Source organism: Schistocerca serialis, chromosome 1 (genome assembly GCF_023864345.2).
Source record: "Schistocerca serialis cubense isolate TAMUIC-IGC-003099 chromosome 1, iqSchSeri2.2, whole genome shotgun sequence".
NCBI classification, from domain to species: domain Eukaryota; kingdom Metazoa; phylum Arthropoda; class Insecta; order Orthoptera; family Acrididae; genus Schistocerca; species Schistocerca serialis.
The window spans coordinates 874,177,887-874,198,610 of record NC_064638.1 but is presented as its reverse complement, the minus strand read 5'-3'; the positions used below and the strand labels follow the sequence as shown (position 1 = coordinate 874,198,610).

The 20,724-nt window shown below is 43.4% G+C and overlaps 1 protein-coding gene across 1 annotated transcript; it reads left to right on the top strand.

Annotated features, from left to right (window-relative positions):
* Positions 1 to 16,776: 16,776 nt before the first annotated feature.
* LOC126486274 (BLOC-1-related complex subunit 7) lies at positions 16,777 to 19,361 on the top strand. Its single transcript, XM_050108937.1, has 3 exons — positions 16,777 to 16,996; positions 17,068 to 17,130; positions 18,393 to 19,361. The coding sequence occupies exons 1-3, from the start codon at positions 16,859 to 16,861 to the stop codon at positions 18,507 to 18,509; spliced, it is 318 nt and encodes a 105-aa protein (XP_049964894.1). The 5' UTR covers positions 16,777 to 16,858; the 3' UTR covers positions 18,510 to 19,361.
* The last annotated feature ends 1,363 nt before the right edge of the window (positions 19,362 to 20,724 follow it).

The window sequence follows — 20,724 nt, the reverse complement described above, 5'->3', positions numbered from 1 at the left end:
GAGGCGCCAGGTGGAAATGGCATGGCAAGCCGTTCCACAGGACTACATCCAGCATCTCTACGATCGTCTCCATGGGAGAATAGCAGCCTGCATTGCTGCGAAAGGTGGATATACACTGTACTAGTGCCGACATTGTGCATGCTCTGTTGCCTGTGTCTATGTGCCTGTGGTTCTGTCAGTGTGATCATGTGATGTATCTGACCCCAGGAATGTGTCAATAAAGTTTCCCCTTCCTGGGACAATGAATTCACGGTGTTCTTATTTCAATTTCCAGGAGTGTACTTAAAGTGCACAAATGCATATAATTGTCAGTAGCACTTTTCATTATGGTCTATGTATTGTTTTTAAGCTGTAGACAATCTGCGAGTGTATTTATGTTTTTCCCATTTTTTGCTGCAGATCTGATGATGGTCATAATAGACCGAAACCGGTAATTATTAACAAAAAGTTTGTGACTATAGATGTAAATTAAAGGAAACTTATCACTGTATCAATCAAAATGAAGATGACAGAGAACTTGATAAACCAGGAAGCTGGATACCAACTTAGTACAATGTGGAACCCGGCTTTGGACCTATTACAAAAACAACAGAAGAAAACACAAGACCAGGAGAATGACAGCGTGCTGGAGAAAGTCGGAATGGTCACCAACAGCAAAAGCAGCCTGTAGACAGTGTGAGGAATGCGCCTGGCAGGTGCGGACCTAGTAGGGAACGCCATGAAACAGCCACCACCAGGAAAAACAGCGGAAGTGGGCATGGACCGAAGATGGATCACCTGGTGACCAACCAACACTGTCACACTGGAGAAAGCCAGAACGGTCACCAACAGCAAACACAGCCAGTCGACAGTTCTAAGAATGTGCCTTGCAGGTGTGGACCTAGTAGGGTACAGCATGAAACGGCTGCCACTGGAGAAAACAGCAAAAACAGCAGAAGCAGGTGCGGATGGAAGACAGAACATCTGATGATCAACCGACATGGTCGCAGCGGGAGTGGACAGCGTAGGGAATGCCAGACACCATCCAGACATAAATAGGAATGCCAGACACCATCCAGACATAAATACAGGACATGATCAGCCTATCGTTCAGTCACAGGAAGCACCTGATTAAGACACCGAGGTACGACGTCGAAATATTGTGTTAGATAAACACAGACCACCGGAAGTACACCCGATTCAATGAGATGTCAGTGACAATGTTGTTCACTTCATGGAGATGACAGACATTGGTGGAGAACTGGACAATAAGATTGAGATGGCAAAATTGTCATGGGTTTACAGTTGTCAATGGGTGAGTACGGCATCCACCAGTAATTAGCGATCAGTGTAGATGATGACATAGCAATCTTTGATGTCATCCCAAAAGTAGCACACAGCCTTGTACATGGCAAACAACTCATGGTCATATTCAGATCATTTTATTTGAGAGGCCATGGGTTCCTTAGAGAAGAAACAGAGGAGTTGTGTGTAACCTGCCACTTCTTGCTGGAGGACTGTGCTGATGGCCGAATCACTCACATCTGTGGTAATTGTAAGCTGGGCATCATGTGTAGGGTGTCCCAGGAAACACCTGCTGTGAGACCCTCCTTGGAGTGGTCAAATGCTGTTTGCATCTCTGTAGTATAGAGAAATTTCCATTTCCCCTATGTGTATGGGCCCACAAGGGCATCAGTCAAGACCACCTGAAACTCTGCAGTGTATGGTGAGTATCACTGGTAGAAACTGCAATGTCCAGCAACTGGCAAAAGTTGTGATAGGTATAAGGCTGCGGCAGCTGGTGAATGAGTTTGGCATGGTCTAGTGTTGGTTTGATCTCGTTAATGTTAAGGATATATCTGAGAAATGTTGCCTTGAGCTTTTGCAATTGTAATTTTTCTTCGTTGATGGTCATGTATCAGAGAGTGCAGCAAGAACTAGTTTGTGGTGTCATTCATGGCTTTGAGAGTTGATGGAGAAAATTAAGATATGTATATGGGTATCTTTAACAGCAATTGAGCTTGTAAAGCACCCCGTCAATAAATTGTTGCCATGTTCGAGCTGCATTCTCCACTCCATAGAGCATGACAAGGATCTCGAACAGGCCAAAGGGTGTAATAATAGCCATCTGGTGACAACATCTTAACACAGGGGGATCTGATAATAGGCCATGTGGCAATCGATCACACTAAGAACAGTAGCCTCTGTAAGTGAATGTGGGAAGTCTTGGGTGTTCAGCACTGGATAGCTGTCATGAATCAGCCAGGAGTTAAGAGTCCTGCAGTCACTACAGAGGCTGACAGGACTGTCTTTCTTAGGGACCAACTTTATGGGAGAGCCCAAAACATTGTCCAAAGGAAGAATGATACCAATTTGCAACAGTTTGTCTATCACCGCCTTAGCTATATCGATTGCAGGTGTGGGTTACTATGCTTTGTGGTGAATGGGCAGGCCCAGGGTTGTACTGCTATGATGTGTCATACCACTCCTGACAGCCTAACCTGTGGTGTGTCATGTGGGAGATTGGAATGCATTTGCTGAAGTGGGAAGGACAACACAGAAAGCGCTGTACTGAACTGTGACAGGTGTCGCTGCTGTTTGTCCTTTGGGGTGGCTTCAGTGGGCTGCAGTGAGGGTGCACCCAAATACTGAAAGCATGGTTGCATTGTCTGAGGTAGCCACAGCGTATGGTAGGAGTTGGAGTTGCTTGTGTGCTGCATGAGTGCAAGAGCCTTATCTTGACAACATTGTCCAGGTGCATAGGGGTTTGGTAATAGGCCTTGCAGCAATCAGTCTCAATAAATAGTAACCCCCTCAAGCAAATGTGTTAAGTGTCAGTGCAGATCAATGTTGGTGGAGGATAGCAGCTGTGGGTCATCATGGGTCATGAAGAGAGTTTCCTGGACAGTGGTGATAGCTCCTAAAGATGTAAAGCACTAAAAGAATTGAAGAATAGCCAGTGTCAGTATTAATGTAGTTCATGGATGGGCGTGAGCATTGGTTCAGAGTGCAAATTCATTAATAATCGCTCTGTTGATGGGCATTGTAGTGTCATACTCACTGCTTCTTGTGGAGCTACATCCTGGTTAGCTGAAGACCAGGCTATTGAAGGCAATGAGAACAGGCTGCTGAAGACAATGAAAACACTGAGCAGGGTATGTCCTGATGAAAAGAGCAGTAGAGCTATGTGGGACAGGTTTGATGTCCAGTGGCTGCATTGCTAATATGCAGTAAGGTGACTTGGGATGACATTTCTTGGTTATCATGGTGTTCACAGTAGTCTCTGTCACCAATGTAGGTAGTTTCTCTCATATATAATAAGGGAATGTACCAGCAATATATTGGGCAGTACATTCAGATATATTGACACAATACAATGTGTACACCTTGTAATGTTGTAGAGTGAACTGCCTCTCACAGTCACAGAAATTCCACTTTTCCATGAGAATACTGGTCAGCAATCCTATTTGTGATGGTGGCCCCCATTATCTGTGATGAATGGAGATACACTTCCTGTATATTTGTTGGAGACAAGGGATTCTCATTACATAAACATTTAATGACACCATTAACAAGAATTTGTTGAAAAGAGATTGGAGGATTTGCAACTACTGAGCTTCAAGAGCCAGTATATTTGGGGATAATGATTGCAAGATTTAGAGTTCTGAGGACTCAGATCAGTGTCAATCTAGAAAACATCTGTACATTAGTAATGGCTTGTTCCACACTGCACAATTTCTTAAGCCAAAACAGTCAAAATACATATTCAGCATTAGCAGAACAGCTTTGACAGGGAATGTCACAGGAGTGACAGAAATGGCATGTCACTGTGACTTCCTGGGGCTGCAAAGAAGTATAAATGTATCAAATGTTTCAGCTCAGCAAGTTTGAGAACTGTAGCCTATGTGAAATATTTCTGTGATGTCGATACAGTTCCATGGCAGAAAAACTTTGTCTAGTGTTAAATGAATATACATGTAATAGCTATCATTCTTCTGGTTGTCCATTTTATTTCATTGTACTGAAATGAATGTAATCGATATTTTTAAACATAACTGTAATAAATTCTTATTCACATGGTTGAAATAATTTGATTAAGAAAATACTTTAACCACATCAAATATGAATTAATTCATAATTTACTCACCTCACTAACGGAACTGGCTGTTGATGAGAAAGGATATGTATTACACTTCAGAAAGATTCGGTTTTTGTTGTATCTCAGCAGTCATGTAGAATCTCAATGGAGAAATACCACAGCCAACTGGTTGCAAATAATTTTTAATACATTGACCTAGGTTTTAATGTAGTAACACTGTTCACGTTTCTGTCACACTTTACTTAGTGTAGACCGGGAACTGTCTGCTAGACCTGCCTGATGTGAACTGACTGGGCCCGGCCCGTGCTGCCGGAGTTGTTGCTGTTGTTGTTATGCTGGCAGAGGTCGCGTTCGAATTCTTGCGTGCCCTCTGGTGGACGGGACTCTAGTTGCAGCAACTACCTTCCGTGACGCGCCGTGCCAATGTGCACCTCCCGCGATCTTTCTGGTGGCTACAGAACTCCTCCTCCTTCGGGGGGTGCAGCCACTGTGATCCACTGCGTCGGAAGGTGGAGCGTCGGGCCGGAGCGATGACCTCCACATCCATTGGATGGCCGGAGTCGAGGGGATCTGCCAACCCTCGAGCCGGAACCTTCGAATACGGCTGGAAGTGACCCACACGAAGAGGCCCCCGTCATCCCACAACCGGAGCCCGGGACAGAACGGGCGACAAGCTGTCGAACGCCGGATCCTGTTCCACTTCGGGAGGGTCAAGACCCAGTGGCGGGGACGAAGGGGAAGGGATGACCCCAGGTGAAACAGCCTCCTGAGAAACCGGGCCTGCTAGGGGGGCCGGCTATCGCTGTGGCATCTCGAACGATGGTGATGCCAGTGCTGGAGCTACTGGAGCCTGCCAAGGCTGAGAACCATCACAGTGCGGCAGAGTCACAGCGGGGAGAGGAGGTAACGTCCCCTGTGAAACCAACACAGGTGCCGGAAATGGGGAAGCCGGTGTCCGAGAGGTCGGAGGGTGGGTGCCCGAATGTGGACGTAGCAGATTTTGGTGACGACGTACCACCCGGTCCCCCGCCTGCAAGGTATAGAGCCGGCGGCCATGTCGGCACAGGACCACCGCTGGTATCCAACGTGGATTGCGACCAAACCCACGGGCCCAGACTGACGTACCCAGTGGAAAGCCAGGCACTCCGTTTTGTGAAGACTGGCGAGGACCAGGCCAGAGGAGGTGCAGCAGAGTCCGAGGTTGACGCCCATGGAGGAGCTCTGCGGGGCTGCGTTCTCCCATTGGTGTGGTCCGGTATGCCATCAAGAAAAACGTCAATGCTTCCTCCGCAGGAAATTCGTGCACATACTTTTTCATCTGCGTCTTAAATGTGCGCACCATGAGCTCGGCTTCCCCATTCGATTGTGGATGGAAGGGGGGAGATCAAACATGCCGAATACCGAAGCGCCTACAAAAATCCTGGAAGGTCTGTGAATAAACTGCGGTCCATTGTCTGAGACCAGGGTGATTGGCAGACCTTCCACAGAAAAGATTTTTGCTAGTGCCTGGATTGCAACTTCTGAAGTGGTTGAGGAGCAGCGAACCACATATGGGAATCGGGAATAAGGATCAATGACAATGAGCCAAAAGCCATTGAGAAACGGGCCCGCAAAATCGATGTGAACACGTTCCCATGCTTGGGTTGCCGGCGGCCATGAAGAGAACGCTGCCCTGGGAGATGCTTGTTGGCTCGCACTCTGGGAACAGACGGCCACCAAGTGCTCAATTGCTCTGTCAATACCGGGCCAGTACACATGTCTGCGAGCCAAGGTTTCAGTACGGGAAACACCCCAGTGCCCCGCATGTAATAACGCGAGGACCTCCCTTCGTAAACCTGCAGGAACAACCACGCGAAGAGCTGTATCATCGGTAACCAGAAGGAGAACTCCTTCCAAGACCGAGAGGTGGTCTCATAGAAGAAAATAATTACGAAGAGGGTCCGAGGCCCGGCCCGGAGGGCGGGAAGACCACCCCTGCTGAATGATCCGAACTACTTGCCGGAGAACCGGGTCAGCCGCCATTTCCCTGGCAACTCGAGAACTAGTGATCGGGAAGCCATCAACTGCTTGGCGGGATGCCACATCCAAATGAAAACACATAATCTCCTCTCGATTGAACGTAGGATCCGGGCCCACCGGAAGACGGGAAAGAGCGTTGGCGTTGGCATGCTGTCCTGTAGGGCGAAAATGAATGTCATAATGGTGCTTAGAGAGGAACAAGGCCCAGTGCTGTAGTCTGTTGGCCGCCCTATCCGGAATCTGAGAGGCGGGGCCAAATAACGATATTAACGGCTTATGGTCAGTGATTAACTGAAACTTCGTGCCATACAAGAAAGGGTGAAACTTGGTAACAGCGTAAACAATGGCTAAAGCCTCCTTTTCCACCTGGGAGTAATGGGCCTGCGTGGGACTAAGTGTTTTAGACGCAAACGCCAGTGGTTGCTCGGAACCATCTGCGGTGCGATGGGCCAGGACCGTCCTCACCCCATACTGCGAAGCGTCTGTAGCCAGGACCAACAGCTTATGGGGATCAAAATTAGCCAAACGAGGGGCTGACGTGAGGAGGCCCTTCAACGAGGTGAACGCTCGCTCACATGCAGGCGACCAATCAAAAGGAACACTCTTGTGCAGAAAGCAGTACAGGGGGTGGGCTATATGGAAGCCCTGGGAATGAACCGGTGGTAATAGGCTATCTTGCCTAAAAAAGCTTGTAACTCTTTCAGCAAAGCGGGCCGAGGAAGGTTGACGATAACCTTGGATCAAACTTCCTAGTGGCTGGATGCCGTGCCGAGATATGGTGTAGCCCACATACTCAATGGACGGTTGGAAGAAGGTTGACTTATGCAGGTTGCAATGCAAGCCCATAGACCTGAATTTGAGAAAGAGGGTGCGAAGGTTGTGCAAGTGTTCCTTCGTGCTGCGGCCCGTGACAATTATGTCATCCAGGTAATTAATACAATGAGGGATTGTCGACGTGACATGCTCAAGATAATGCTGGAATATCGCCGGGGCACTGGATATTCCAAAGGCCAACCGCTGGTATTGGTAAAGGCCAAACGGAGTGTTGATGACCGCCAGCCGTTTGGAGTCCTCATCAAGTGGTATCTGATGATAAGCCTCTGACAGATCGATTTTCGAAAAATATTGGCCTCCCGCCACAGCGGAGAACAATTCATCAGCACGAGGCAAAGGATAGGTGTCCACCACCAATTGTGAATTAATGGTGGCCTTGAAATCGCCACAAAGACGTAATTTTCCCAAGGGCTTCCTTACAATAACGAGGGGCGAAGCCCACTCACTGGAAGAAATGGGAAGAACAACCCCTAGGGCTGTCAGCCGGTCTAGCTCTTCCTTTACTTGAGGGCGGAGAGCCAAGGGGATCTGCCTCGCGCATAAAAAACACAGGCGAGCCGATGCCTTCAACGTTAAGTGAGCTTCAAAATCTGAAACACGCCCCAGGCCCTGCTCAAAAATATCTGGAAAGTCTGAGATCAAAGATTCCAATGATTGATAGGGAACATCTTCGGAGACCAACTGTATGGTGTCAGCGATAGAAAAACCGAAAGCTTGAAAGGCATCCAGGCCAAAAAGGTTAGCGGAGCTCGCATCACTGACAACAATAAAAGTAATAGGCCGAGTGACTGATTTGTAAGTCACATCAGTAGTGAATTGACCCAACAGGAGAATGAACTGTTTACCATAACCGTGTAGATGCTGGTAAACTGGCGCCAACGGGGGCGATCCAAGGTCAGAATAAGTTTGTGCATTCAACAACGAAACTGCCGCGCCCGTATCTACTTGCAGTTGTAACCGGCACGACCGAACCGACACCTCGATAAAGAGTTTGCGTGCTGATGCGTCGGGAGCCTGGCCCGATGAAACTTCCTGAATGTCAACGTCCATGTCCGCTGTACCTGCTTCCTTCGATTCTTTTGAGGGTGAGTGGCAAACTTTAGCAATGTGACCTTTTTTATTACATTTGTGACAAACGGCCCAACGCTGGGGACACTCTGACCGATCATGATGTATATAGCACGACGCACAGGACGGCAACAGGGGCCGGCTGCCGGAATTTTGTTTACGTGCCGTGCGGGAGTGGCGGTAACGGCCAGACTGTACCGCTCACACGTCGTCGACCCCGGACACAGTGGACGCGGCCGCGCCGCCCTGAACCTCTGCGACGTCACACCACACTTCCAGCTGTTGACCTGCTGCGTGAGAGACTTCATACGATTGAGCAATGGACAGGACTTCCTCGAGGGAAGGGTCTTCTAACTGCAGGGCCCGTTGCCGGACCTCCCTATCAGGGGCCGAACGAACAATGACGTCGCGTACCATAACATGGGCATACGACTCTCGTGACTGCTCCATGACAAAATGACACTTGCGACTAAGACCGTGCAGGGTAGCTGCCCACGCCCGGTAAGACTGATGGGGCTGTTTCTTGCATTGATAGAACTCGACCCTAGCTGCCACAACATGCGTGCGGCGGCGATAATATGAAGACAGCAAGGAACACAATGCGTCAAAAGACAAGGACGAGGGTTCCTGCAATGGGGCTAGCTGCTGCAAAACGTGATACAGCGAGGGAGATATCCAAGACAAGAAGAGAGCACGACATACCTCTGCATCGGCAACATGAAACGCCTGGAAATGCTGCCGAAGGCGATGTTCATATGCGTCCCAATCCTCCGCCGTCTTGTCATATGGGGGAAAGGGAGGAGGGAACTGCGCCGGAGCAGACGGCGTGGAGAGCAACGCCGGAAGCACTTGTTTCATGGTGGCCATGAGCTCCGTCTGCTGCGCAACCAAAACCCGCACCAAATCCTCCATGCCGTGGAGAAGCTGCGAAACCGGAACAACGACGCAACACGCGAAAGAACAACCCTACTCATCGCCAATTGAGTAGTAACACTGTTCACGTTTCCGTCGCACTTCACTTAGTGTAGACTGGGAACTGTCTGCTAGATCTGCCCGATGTGAACTGACTGGACCCGGCCCGTGCTGCCGGAGTTGTTGCTGTTGTTGTTATGCCGGCAGAGGTCGCGTCCGAATTCTCGCGTGCCCTCTGGTGGACGGGACTCTACTTGCAGCAACTACCGTCCGTGACGCGCCGTGCCAATGTGCGCCTCCCGCGATCTTTCTGGTGGCTACAGCATTTAACACCTGTAGAGATGTCTACATCAGACTGAAATTTTAACAAATGTTAAGTTACACTGTGAGCAGGCAATAGTCAAAATTATGAGCAGACGTGCCCAAGTCATGTCTGCTCATACTGTTGACTATTACCTGCTTGTAATTTAACTTTACAGTTGTTGAAATTTCCTTGTGATGAAGACATCTTTAGAAGTGTCAAAACCTTATGCAACCGGTTGGCTGTGGTATTCCCCAGTTCAAACTTATATACGGTTGCTGGGAGACATCCACGTCAAAACTGTAGTAATGTAGGAATTTCTTCTGTACCACTACTTGACACATAAGACTGAATCACCTTTCGGTGTTCTTTCTTGACCAGTATACACAGCTTATGTAGTTTTTCCTAAAAGAATCCTTTGTGGTTGCTGTATACAGGCATCTAGAGCCAGCACTTTTGGTCATGCTGGACTACCAAAAGCACTGTCTCTATTGTCAAGGCATGGTGATTTGCTGTAGCAATTGTTGCAGACAAGTTAAAGCAACAACCATTACATTTTCAATAGGTACATTGATAATAATTTCAGAAGCTGTTGTTACCTTTTCATTCTTTGAAACTGAGAACCGGTCAAATTCATACACATTATTTACATATATATTACGAAAAAGAACAACAAGGTACCTTTTTATTTTCAGAAACATGTTGCATTCTCATCTCTCCCAGCACTATCTGACTACATTGGCTAGGGTATTCCATAGTGCTAGTTCATTTGTTGCCATTCACCTTGTTGCATAGACTAGTAGGGCACACTCTGATGTTTCCATCCATACCTGTTTGTCTCTATTTTTTATTGTATCTTTGAGTCCGCATGCATTTGTGTGTGTGTGTGTGTGTGTGTGTGTGTGTGTGTGTGTGTGTGTGTGTGTTCATAGTCACCTCACTTTGTGCATCACTGACAATGTCTCTGCCTCCATCTTGTAATTGAGGAAAGGTCAATTTGCTTGTTTGGCTGAGTGCATGTTGGTGGGATGAGGTGCTCACTTAGGAGGACAGGCACTGCACCAGAAATGACAGAGTGTTAGACAGTCTGAAATAAGGTTACTTTCAGCTCTTAGAAAATCTATAATAAATAATAGTTACATAATAAAGCAAATCTAAATACACCAGCAATCTCAGAAAAATGAGGCTCATCTAGCCAGATAATAATATTTTCAACACTCAATTAACCTGTAAAACTCTCCATCCTACTCTTCCATCTTGTATACCTCTGAATATGCTACATTAACCACAAACTTGATACTGACTACGTGCAAGTTTCACACCTACTTTCTGATTCTGGTGCTCTACAGCATCTCTAACACCACATTGCCCCAATACTACACCTCCACACTCTCCACAACCTCTCCTAATGAAATTTCAATTGCCTCCCTTTACCTGACCATTAAATCTGCCCTTATATATATATACCCATTCTACCTGATCTAGAAGCCATCCCTCCTCCCCGCATCAGGGCTCCCATCCTCACTAGTCCCCTCCACTCACATTCTAAGGCTTGGTTCAGAACCACGTCACTTTTCACTCTCCCAAATCGCTCTTCCAAACATATAACCACACCAGTCCCCCACCCATACTCTACCTCAAATGCTATAATTTGCTGATATCCTTATGCCTGGCAGTCTGTATCCACTCATCACTTTCACTCCTGTATGTATCTATTTTAATCAAGCAACATACCAACATTTTTTCTTTTAACTTCTGCAACTGACCATCTGTCTTTCTTGTGTGAAAAATTCATTGCCCATTCATTTTTGTATTTATTTCAGTTAATCAAGAACTCAGCCTTCTATCTTTTAGTTTGTGCAGCTTACTGCTGCCTTTATAGTGTGTAAACCACTGTTTTTTTCTGTCTCCATGTACAATTTTTAATGTGTCTTAAAATTATACAATATTTTCACTGAATTGCAGAGAACTGTATCTGCTGACAGCCCCCACCCCCTCCCAAATGGGATGAGGGACTAAAATAACAAAAAAGGAAAGAAACAGAAAAAATGCTGCATTGTGGCATCATGGTTCAGCAGGCAAGAGCTAATCCTATGATCCTAGAACTCCTGTGTTCCAACCAACTCTAATAGGAGTGTTTATAATTAAATGGATTCCGTTCAGAGTGCTGCAGTGTGGGTTGTATGCATTGCAGGACGCTGAAACACCATAGAAATGTTCATTAATCAGTGCGCTCATGGAGTATACTGAAAAAAAAATAGTTGCACTTTCTGCCACAAGGTGAAAATATGATGCTGTAAGGAGTCAGAATGTGGTGTGGATGCAGAAAAAAGGGGACAAGTGATCAAATACATCATAGCGGAGGTTCTGGCACATTTATTAGGATGTGGTCACAAGTTACTACTTGTCTTCAGCATAGTCTCCTGACTCAGCAACATGCTGCGTCCATTACACAGCATAATTGACAGTTGCTCGGAGCATATCCCATGTAATTGGCGTGATTACTTGTATGTCATCGCATGCTAGCCTTCAGATGAGGAAGAGTCCAGATACATCCCTGATAGACACGATTTTTTAGATAACCCCACAACCAGAAGTCACATGGATTTAAGTCAGGGGATTTGGAAAGTCTTGAAATTGCCTAGAGATGGTGCGGTTAACACTAAAGGTTTCTTTAAGCAAATATTTCACCTGCCAAGTGACATCTGGTGTCTCTCCATCTTGCATGACAATAGTGGTGCGGAAACAGCTGTGTTATTGCTTAGCTGGAAGCACATGTTGCACGAGGAGATACTGAAGTCACTGTACACCCAACAGGCCCACAATCTTTCGTCTTCTCAAAGAAAAATGGGCTGAGAATGAAGGAGCTGAATTCAAGCCACAATGCAAAGTAAAATGTGCCTCGTCCATCCAAAGAATATTCCTGGACCATGTCATCCATTCCCACGTGAGCCAAAAAATGGAGGAAAAAGTCACAGAGTTGTAGGGATACCAATCTAAAATGCGCTGCAGAATCCATAGAACTGTTGATCAGCAGACAGACAATTGCCATGGCACAGCTTGAGCACTGGCTGCAGAAATTAAGGTATGTGCTGCATGATCGACTATAGTTGCAGCAATTTCAACATCTTCCATGACAATGGGCCACTTCCCTCTTCCTGCTGCAACAACTAACTCACGTTTCTTCAAATTTCTTGAATTTTCTAAGCCTATTTATTGACACGGGGCCTCTTTACAGCTCTTTCTGTCAGTGAAATTCCCACAATGCAGCGCTGCTATTGCTGCCAGTGAGATTCTACAGCTATTGTGTTTCATACAGAGAACTTCAACCTTCTTAAGCCTTTAAACCAACAGTCACGTCGCAAAAGAAATAAATCAACACACGTAACCAATTGGCAAACAGTATACTCACGTCAAAACAGAAAACGTTTCATATTCTGACTGCTTACAGTGCCATATTTTCATCTGGTAGCGGAAAGTGGAGCTATTATTTTTTTTCCAAAAATGGTTCAAATGGCTCTGAGCACTATGGGACTTAACATCTGAAGTCATCAGTCCCCTAGACTTAGAACTACTTAAACCTAACTAACCTAAGGACATAACACACATCCATGCCTGAGGCAGGATTCGAACCTGCGACCGTAGCGGTCGCGCGTTTCCAGATTGAAGCGCCTAGAACCGCTCGGCCACAAAGGCCGGCTATTTTTCTTCCAGCATACACCAATTAACGAACATACCCACTATGTTTCAGCATACTGTGACATATACAGCCCGTACTGCAGCACTGAGAACATCATCAGTTTTATGGTAACCACTTACTACTAGAATTTTTACTTTATGTGAAAAATGGCGAAAAATTGCACCGTGGTTCAGGGATCACATTACACTCCCAAGTTACTGTAGTTTCAAGATCAGAATAAGAAGGCAAGGGCATACCAGGACCATTCTGGTGGCAGCACAATTCATTTTTATGGTGCCCTTTACTTGTACATGGGTGTCCACAGAAATTTTTCTGAGAGAAGACCAAGACTTTAAGTCTCGTTTTTAATATAAATGAGTTATCAGTTTTGAGACATGTCAAGCCGCAAAAACTAAATATTATATTTGACACAAAGCACTTATTATATCCCTAAGTATTGATGGTTATCCGCTCAATATACGAATAAAAGCTCTGTACTCCAGATTCCCGGGGAGTGGGGCAGTGCCTCCCCTCGCAGACGTCTGTACTTGTACATCCATACCCTGCAAAACCAATCTGAAAATCAAGACAGAGAGTGCTTTCCGCTACACCATGTAAGTATTTCTTCCCATTTCATTCACATAAAGAATGGGAGAAGAATGATTGCTTCAGTGCCTCTGTGCACTGTGTAATTAGTCTAATCTTATCTTTGCAGTCTTCACAAACCAATCTGTAGAGCATTGAAGAATATCTCTAGATCTGTCACTTAATATTGGTTTTCGAGAGCTTACAAGTAGGCTTTCGCTGGATAATTGTTGTTCCTCTGCAAGTGTCTGCCAGTTCAGGCCCTTAATTTCCCACAAACATGTGTGGCTCTTACACATTTCAATAAGTTCAGCAATGAACCCTCTAGAGCAGTAATGTGCATCTGTCATTTTAAAATTTACTGTGCGCACAAGGATGAGGAACATTAGGCTGATCAAACAGCTCGCTCAAACACATTTAGTGTACCAGATCTGCGGTGATCTGTTCACACACTTCGATTTGTCTATGCAGGTGTGCTTGGTGTACACAGATTTGAGCGATTTTGCTCACACGTCCAAATCAAACTTACAGGTTTGTGCAAATCTCCTGTTCACAGGCAATGATTTGTCTGGGCAAATGGAATGTACACAGGTAGCTCGTTTTGTGTGGAGGGACCTTAAAATAACTTGGTGCTCCTAGGGTTAATTCGTCTGCTACAATCCCTACGTTTACACGCGACACATCTTCCGAAAGACGAAAACCGAATTTCGGAAATGGTTTTTCACTGTCGTGTTTACATGTTAAGGTCCGAAACGTATTTGCTAGCCCAGTTAAATATGCCGCCTGGAAAATAGCTATTACAGTTTATGATTTAGTCAGCATAATGGCTATTTCTCTTCAATTAGACGAGGTGTAAATAGCTTCAGTTTAATATTTACATTTATCTTTCACTGTAGAAAAAGCCGAAAATTTTTAAAGACAAGACGAAATCCGACAGCTCAAGCACGTTTCAAAACCGGTTAGATTAACATGGGAGCGAAAGTCGATTGCCGAACTGGAAAACTGGCAACCAGAAATGGATTTCCAGAATTGATTTTGAAGTGTTTACGTGACCACCCAGAAGTGGTGTTGGGAAATCGGTTTACGAAATCCGGTTATGGAAGCCCCATGTGAACGCGCTCAATGGCTACCGCTAGTCACATGATGGTGAAGTGTCAAGGACTCTCATAGCCAATCAGTGCCATGCGACTGATAATGTCATCTGTAAACAAACGAGTTGCAGACAAGAAGCCGTATTGGATGAGATTTCCAAGCGATCTGCGTCCGATCACCCTCACACACGTACGACGTACGAAGCGATCTATCGAACATGTGACGGATCGCAGCTACGCGTTGCGCGAATGTGGGGCTCCATCACAGCAGTATAATAGGGCCATAGCCTACTCCGTGGTTACAAAATAGGCTCTGGCCCCAAACCAGCATCACCTAGGTGGTGCTAACTATACTACTGGATAACGCAGTAGGATAATCTGTGCAGTGAGCATGGTGTACTGCACATGACGCTAACATCAAATGGGAAATGCCACGTTACTTTAATATACAAGAGAAGATTGAAACTTAAATGTTACGGTATTTGTTCTATTTTGACACATTTATTTATTGCCAATAGCAGTCGTAAATAATTGTTGCAAGTACAGGTGGAAATCACAATACGGTTCTTGAAAAGCATTTGACTCGGTAGGCAGAAACATTTTCTAACAAAAGTAAGATCAAATGGGGTATAAAACAAAACTCGTGACTGGTTTAAGGACTTAGTGGTAGACAGGACGCAGAATGTTGAACTCAGAATCTTTAACGGAAGTGAAAGTAATTTCAGCCTTGCCCCAGGGAAATTTATTTTGTACACTAATGTCCTGGAAGGCAGTTTCATTAGTGGTCTCAGACATTTTACTGATAATGCAGTTATCTATCATGAGAAATATCTGAGAAAAGCTATGACGATAGCTTGACAAACTGCTTCGAATGTACAGAAACGCAAAATTGTGCACGGAAATACGGAAGCGTCCGATCCCACCCGTCTGCTTTGACCCATGACGTCACAAATATGGCGGAAACAAAAACAAACACACACACTTTCCACAAGAAGCCTAATGATACTAACGGGACAAGCGCGGGAAATGGGGTGTTTTGTGTGGGGGGCAAACTAAACATAAACAAATTTAGACGCCTTGCGTAGCTACAACGTATAAGTGAAGACAGCCATGCATGAATACCCACCCACCTCCTCAGGGGTCGTAACCCCTGCAACCCATAGAAGATAAAGATGCCTCAGTAGCTGATTAGTGTTTTTTGTCTTTTTAAAAAAAATCTCACGGGATAGAACGAACAGATCAGAAAGATAAATATAATAAACTAAAACAGAAATTCGAGGAAACAGATAATTAAAATAAGTAAGAAGTAAATTAAAAAATCTCACGAGATAGAACGAACAGATCAGAAAAGTAAATAAAATAAGATAAAACAGAACTGGAGACAGCCACACTCACACCAAACTCCGCGCCGTCATGACGTCACACACGACAACACCCTTACGTCACGGGTCAAAGCCGACGCGTTGGATCGGACGCTTCTGTCGACCCATTGTGCACTTACAAAACGCAGAATCGTAGCTAATACCCGACGACTACAATATCAGTGAGTTGCAGTTGGAATCAGTCAACTCATACAAATGAGTATAACATCATTTGTCTGTATATGAAATACAATGATTACATATATTCAAGTGCAGTGAAGAAAACAGCAAACTGTTGTTCATTGCTAGATTACTTTAAAAATCTGCAAAGGTGATTGCTGACAAAACATCATGTGAGCAATCCTAGAGTATTCTTCACGTGCGTGGGATCCTCTAAATAGGTCGAACAGGCTATACTGGACGTACAAAAAGAAGTACAGCACGAACCATTGTTACGAAAATGCTGAAAAATCGGAACGGGAAACAGTTGAAAGTAGGCCTTACCTAAAAGCCGTAGTTAATTAAATTTCAAAAATCAGTTTTAAGCAAATAATACTAGATTATAATACAACCACCCACGCCATCACTCCCGAGAGGAACACACGAAGACAAGATCAGACTAACTACAGAGCGTACACAGGCATTCATGTAGTTATATTTCCCGCGCTTCATTGGCGAATGGAACGGAAAGAAAACCTATGGTACTGTGGAAAACTTTTCTGCCTTACATTTCACAGTGGTTTGCGGGGTATGGATTTAAATTTAGATGTTTAGCTCTACAGTAACATCATAATCATACAGATTTATTCACTGGTCTATCTACTATCTGCTGTTGTGCATCGGGGACGACAGTCAGCTGTTGTCTCACAGTACACACAATAATCAGCTGTTTGAGCTCCCGGTTGTGTGTCGTCACGTATAAATAAGACCATGGCATCTGCATCGAGCACTAGCGCGAGAAGCTTGTTTCTGGATTCCAAGATGCGTTTAGCGGAGAGAGTCGGTGTGAATGTGAGCAATATTGGTTCGGTGGCTAGACAAATCCAGAGGGGTTCGAAGTCAAATGAGGTGTGCTCTCTAACGGAGTAATATTTTGGTGTGCGACTGGTAAACGTTGTTAACTATTTACTGTGTTTCAGGTATTAATGCACGCGGCAAGAAATTTTGCGCTGCAAGAACATTCGATTGATAATTCTGAGGCGGTAAGAACAGCATCAGTAGAGCTTTCTATTAGATTATCGGACAATGGGAAGGGGGGAGGGGGGGCGGTTGTTGGTGTTATATCTTGGATTAAACTGTTTCTGCAAATATTTTGATTCATTGTCTTTATCATACAAAAGCAAGAAAACTCGGCTATTATACAACTTAGTTATTTGAACGCAGCTTCCGTGTGTTTTTTTTTTTTTTTTTTTTTTAATTCAATTTGAATATTTTATAAAGATGGAAAACAAAAGTTTCGAGAAAAGTTCTTTAATTTATTAACTATAGGAACATACCATCAGAGATTAACTTTCAGATAAATAGGCAAGCAGTTCGCCAGAACCAACATAAAGATAGTACTGCTTATGTCACTTGCTCTCGTAGTGTAAAAAAAGTTTTACTCACCAAAAATGGAAGGTATTTTAAGTGTCAATTTTTGGTACGGTTTGTATAAGAAAAGTACCAGTAAATATAAGGATGGCAAGCAAACATTATGCTGCTAGTGTATGTACACGCACTGTGACAATAAAATTGACAGACCCTTAGGAATCTCAATGTATAACAAAACCCCTCGTAATTCCTGATTCGGAAATACTTTTTCATATATTTTGCCTGCTATGGTGCACTGGTAAGGAAAGGACAGTGGCAACAGATCTGGTAGAACTGGGGGCCTGATCACCATTGAGTCAGTTCAGACAATAAAACTGTCTACATTTGTCTGATACATAGCAGAAATGTTTTCAAATGTGGATTAAAGATGTTTCTCCTAAACAACTCTTCATGTGTGATAGAGGAATTACTTAATAGAAAGTGTGTAGGTATTACCAGTAAATATTTTTTTGTGTGACGTGTTGTGTATTTATTCAGTTGACATGTTCCCTATCATAACGTTAGTTATGATTATCGTTTATGAACATACGAGATGTAGCTTTCCTCTGGCTTCACTAGAACACACAAATGCCGGGATAGTGAGGGATGCTGCTGGTCACCTTCCCCAATTACAGATTGTTGTCCATATCTAATAGCAGACAGACTATAAATACCTAATATTTCTTTTTTCCTGCATTTTATTAATAGCTGCTTATAAGACAAGTTTTGTTTCTTGACATTATAGTCCTGTTAAACAGAAATGAATTTTCCTGCTTTTACTAAACTTCCCAGCCTCTTAGTGATTACTTAGCAGATAACAGAGAGAACCCCGTTCAGCCACAGCAACACAATATTGTCATTTGCATTGATGGTAATGGCATTAATTTACTTACAGAATCTGCGAAAACTGCAGCTGATAGCAGCACATCTTGGGTACCAGCAAGAGTCATTAATGAAGAGTGCTATGCTGGTGGAAGAGGTCAAAGAACAAGTAAGAGCTATGCAGCGATGACATACAGTTTCCAATTGAAGGCTGTGGCACAGTTACTTCAAGTTAAAATGTTGTATTGTTGACGAAAATTACAAACTATTTCTCTGATGCAGAACTGTTGTGACATTAGTTCACAACTACCCCACATCTACCTGTTTTAAAATGTCTTTGATTCTCTGTAGGACTAGTTTTTGATATGTGACCCAGTGCACAACATTTTGAAATTTACTGTTATATTGGGATGACACAAATGCCCTATGTAGTTTCTTAGCCTCTGAAAGAAGTGACAAGTAATTTGAAAATGTAGTTCATGTGAGAGTGTAACTTAGTTTGTGGATTAATGTTAAGATACTTACGCATATAATCATCTAATACATATATGGTAATTCATCGTAGGTTGTATAGTTTTTTGTATTCAGCATCAGTGTGTTTGTAACTTTTACTATTATCAATGTAGTTAGGTTTATTGAAACCTTGTGGCTACTGCTCATTAGAACTATATTGTGTGCACATTGTACTCAGATATGTAATGTAACTAAATATTCACATACTTTATTTGAAATTTTATTAATAGGCATAATCACAAATATTGAAGTAATTAAATTTGTTCATGCATTCAGTAAATGTAAATTGCTGCTGAGGAAACTAGGTGCATTGAAAAAGTTTGTAAATAGCTTGCGACTCTCAATTGGCATAGCCTATAAATTGTATAAACTATATAATAATGAAAAGAACTTGGATTCCTTTTTTAATAGCAATTAGCTTTAGAATGAATCTGTGACATTATAAATGAGAAAGATAAACACCAAATATTCCTAAATGAACAAAGTATTGTTATTAAACTTGGTGGCCAATAAAGTCAATGTTCCATCATTTTTGCCATAGCTGTTATTGTCCCCTAACATTATCTTTTTCCTTATTGAACATGATTCCCAATTGACACTTTATTTTTCTAGTGTTTTAATGTACATATTGGATTTTTCGCTTTTTAATAACAGATTAAATTACTGATGATCATTGAATTTCAGTGCTTCACTGTATCTGGTAATCTGAATTAAGTAGAGTTCTTTCTTCTTTTCTCAAGTTATCCACTTTGCCAGATTTAGGGGGGGAAAGGACTTCGTACTGTAAGATTAAATTGAAGAGTTAGTTTTTCCAGCTGCACTGTGAGCTTTGTAAATGTCCCCAGTTTGAAAATTTGTGCCCACATTTATTAGAACATCATGGAAAAATTTGAAGTAAATTGGTCAAGAACATTTTGAGAACTTTGGTAACAATGTTAGTGACTTGGTTTTATGTAATAGTGTAGATTACTTGACTTATCCCATACTCACATGGATCAACACACATTTTGTTTTCTTCTTCTGTGATGTGTTCTACAGCCTGAGGATCTCCTTACTATGGATCTATGAAACAAGAAGTGAAACTATTGTAATCTAATCTTGTTGGGAAATCAGCTTTATGATAAAACCAGCAAAAATGGATGACTAATAAGTTATAAACTGCACTTGGCTTGAAAATAAAGCCAATTTTGCCCCCACGTAAGCAGATTCGTGTAGGGCCTTGGCTTTCTAGGAGTACAATAAATAAAATGAGCTGTGTGCACATTATCATACGTCATAATCGTCTTAGAAACTGTTAAACCAGACAAAAATAAAGACAGTTAGTGTTTCCTCTGTTAGTAATGTTTCTTAGTGGCTTTGTTTCCAATTTTTGAATATATATTGGTGGCACTTACATTCTGCCCTAATGGATTAAACAATAGAAACATGAATACAGAAAAGGGTAGGATGCCATGTTTCCTTGGTTCATACATAACACTTGCCAAATAACTTGTGGCTCACTTTTGCTTTTGTACCATGACAATATACGTACAGATATTAAAGATGGTGAGAAACACCAATAAGAAAATAGGTCATTCACTTAAACCTACGCGATGTTCATGAAAATCATAACAAAAAATCCTGTTTCGCGAGGTGTGCAACTTAAACTGAGGTTCTACACTGTGCACACTTTATGCATTGTCTTTTGCATATATAAGAAAATCTGCTGCCTGCAGAAAGATTTTAGTTCTTTACGACATTTTTCATAGTACGTAGCATTGAGTTCTTGTGTCACACTCAAATCATAATATGTGGTGCAAATTGGCTTGTACCCTTTACCCAGAGTCAGTTTCACAGTTATTTGACATCCCTAGAGGATTGATGTTTTGTTACAAAATTTTATACGGATCTTT

What these genes read in the sequence shown, in the direction of transcription:
- LOC126486274 (XM_050108937.1), top strand. Translation starts at nt 16,859, where the DNA reads ATGGCATCTGCATCGAGCACTAGCGCGAGAAGCTTGTTTCTGGATTCC. An exon ending in GGGGTTCGAAGTCAAATGAG is followed by an intron (nt 16,997 to 17,067) that starts GTGTGCTCTCTA and finishes ACTGTGTTTCAG; the next exon opens with GTATTAATGCACGCGGCAAG. An exon ending in CGATTGATAATTCTGAGGCG is followed by an intron (nt 17,131 to 18,392) that starts GTAAGAACAGCA and finishes ATTTACTTACAG; the next exon opens with AATCTGCGAAAACTGCAGCT.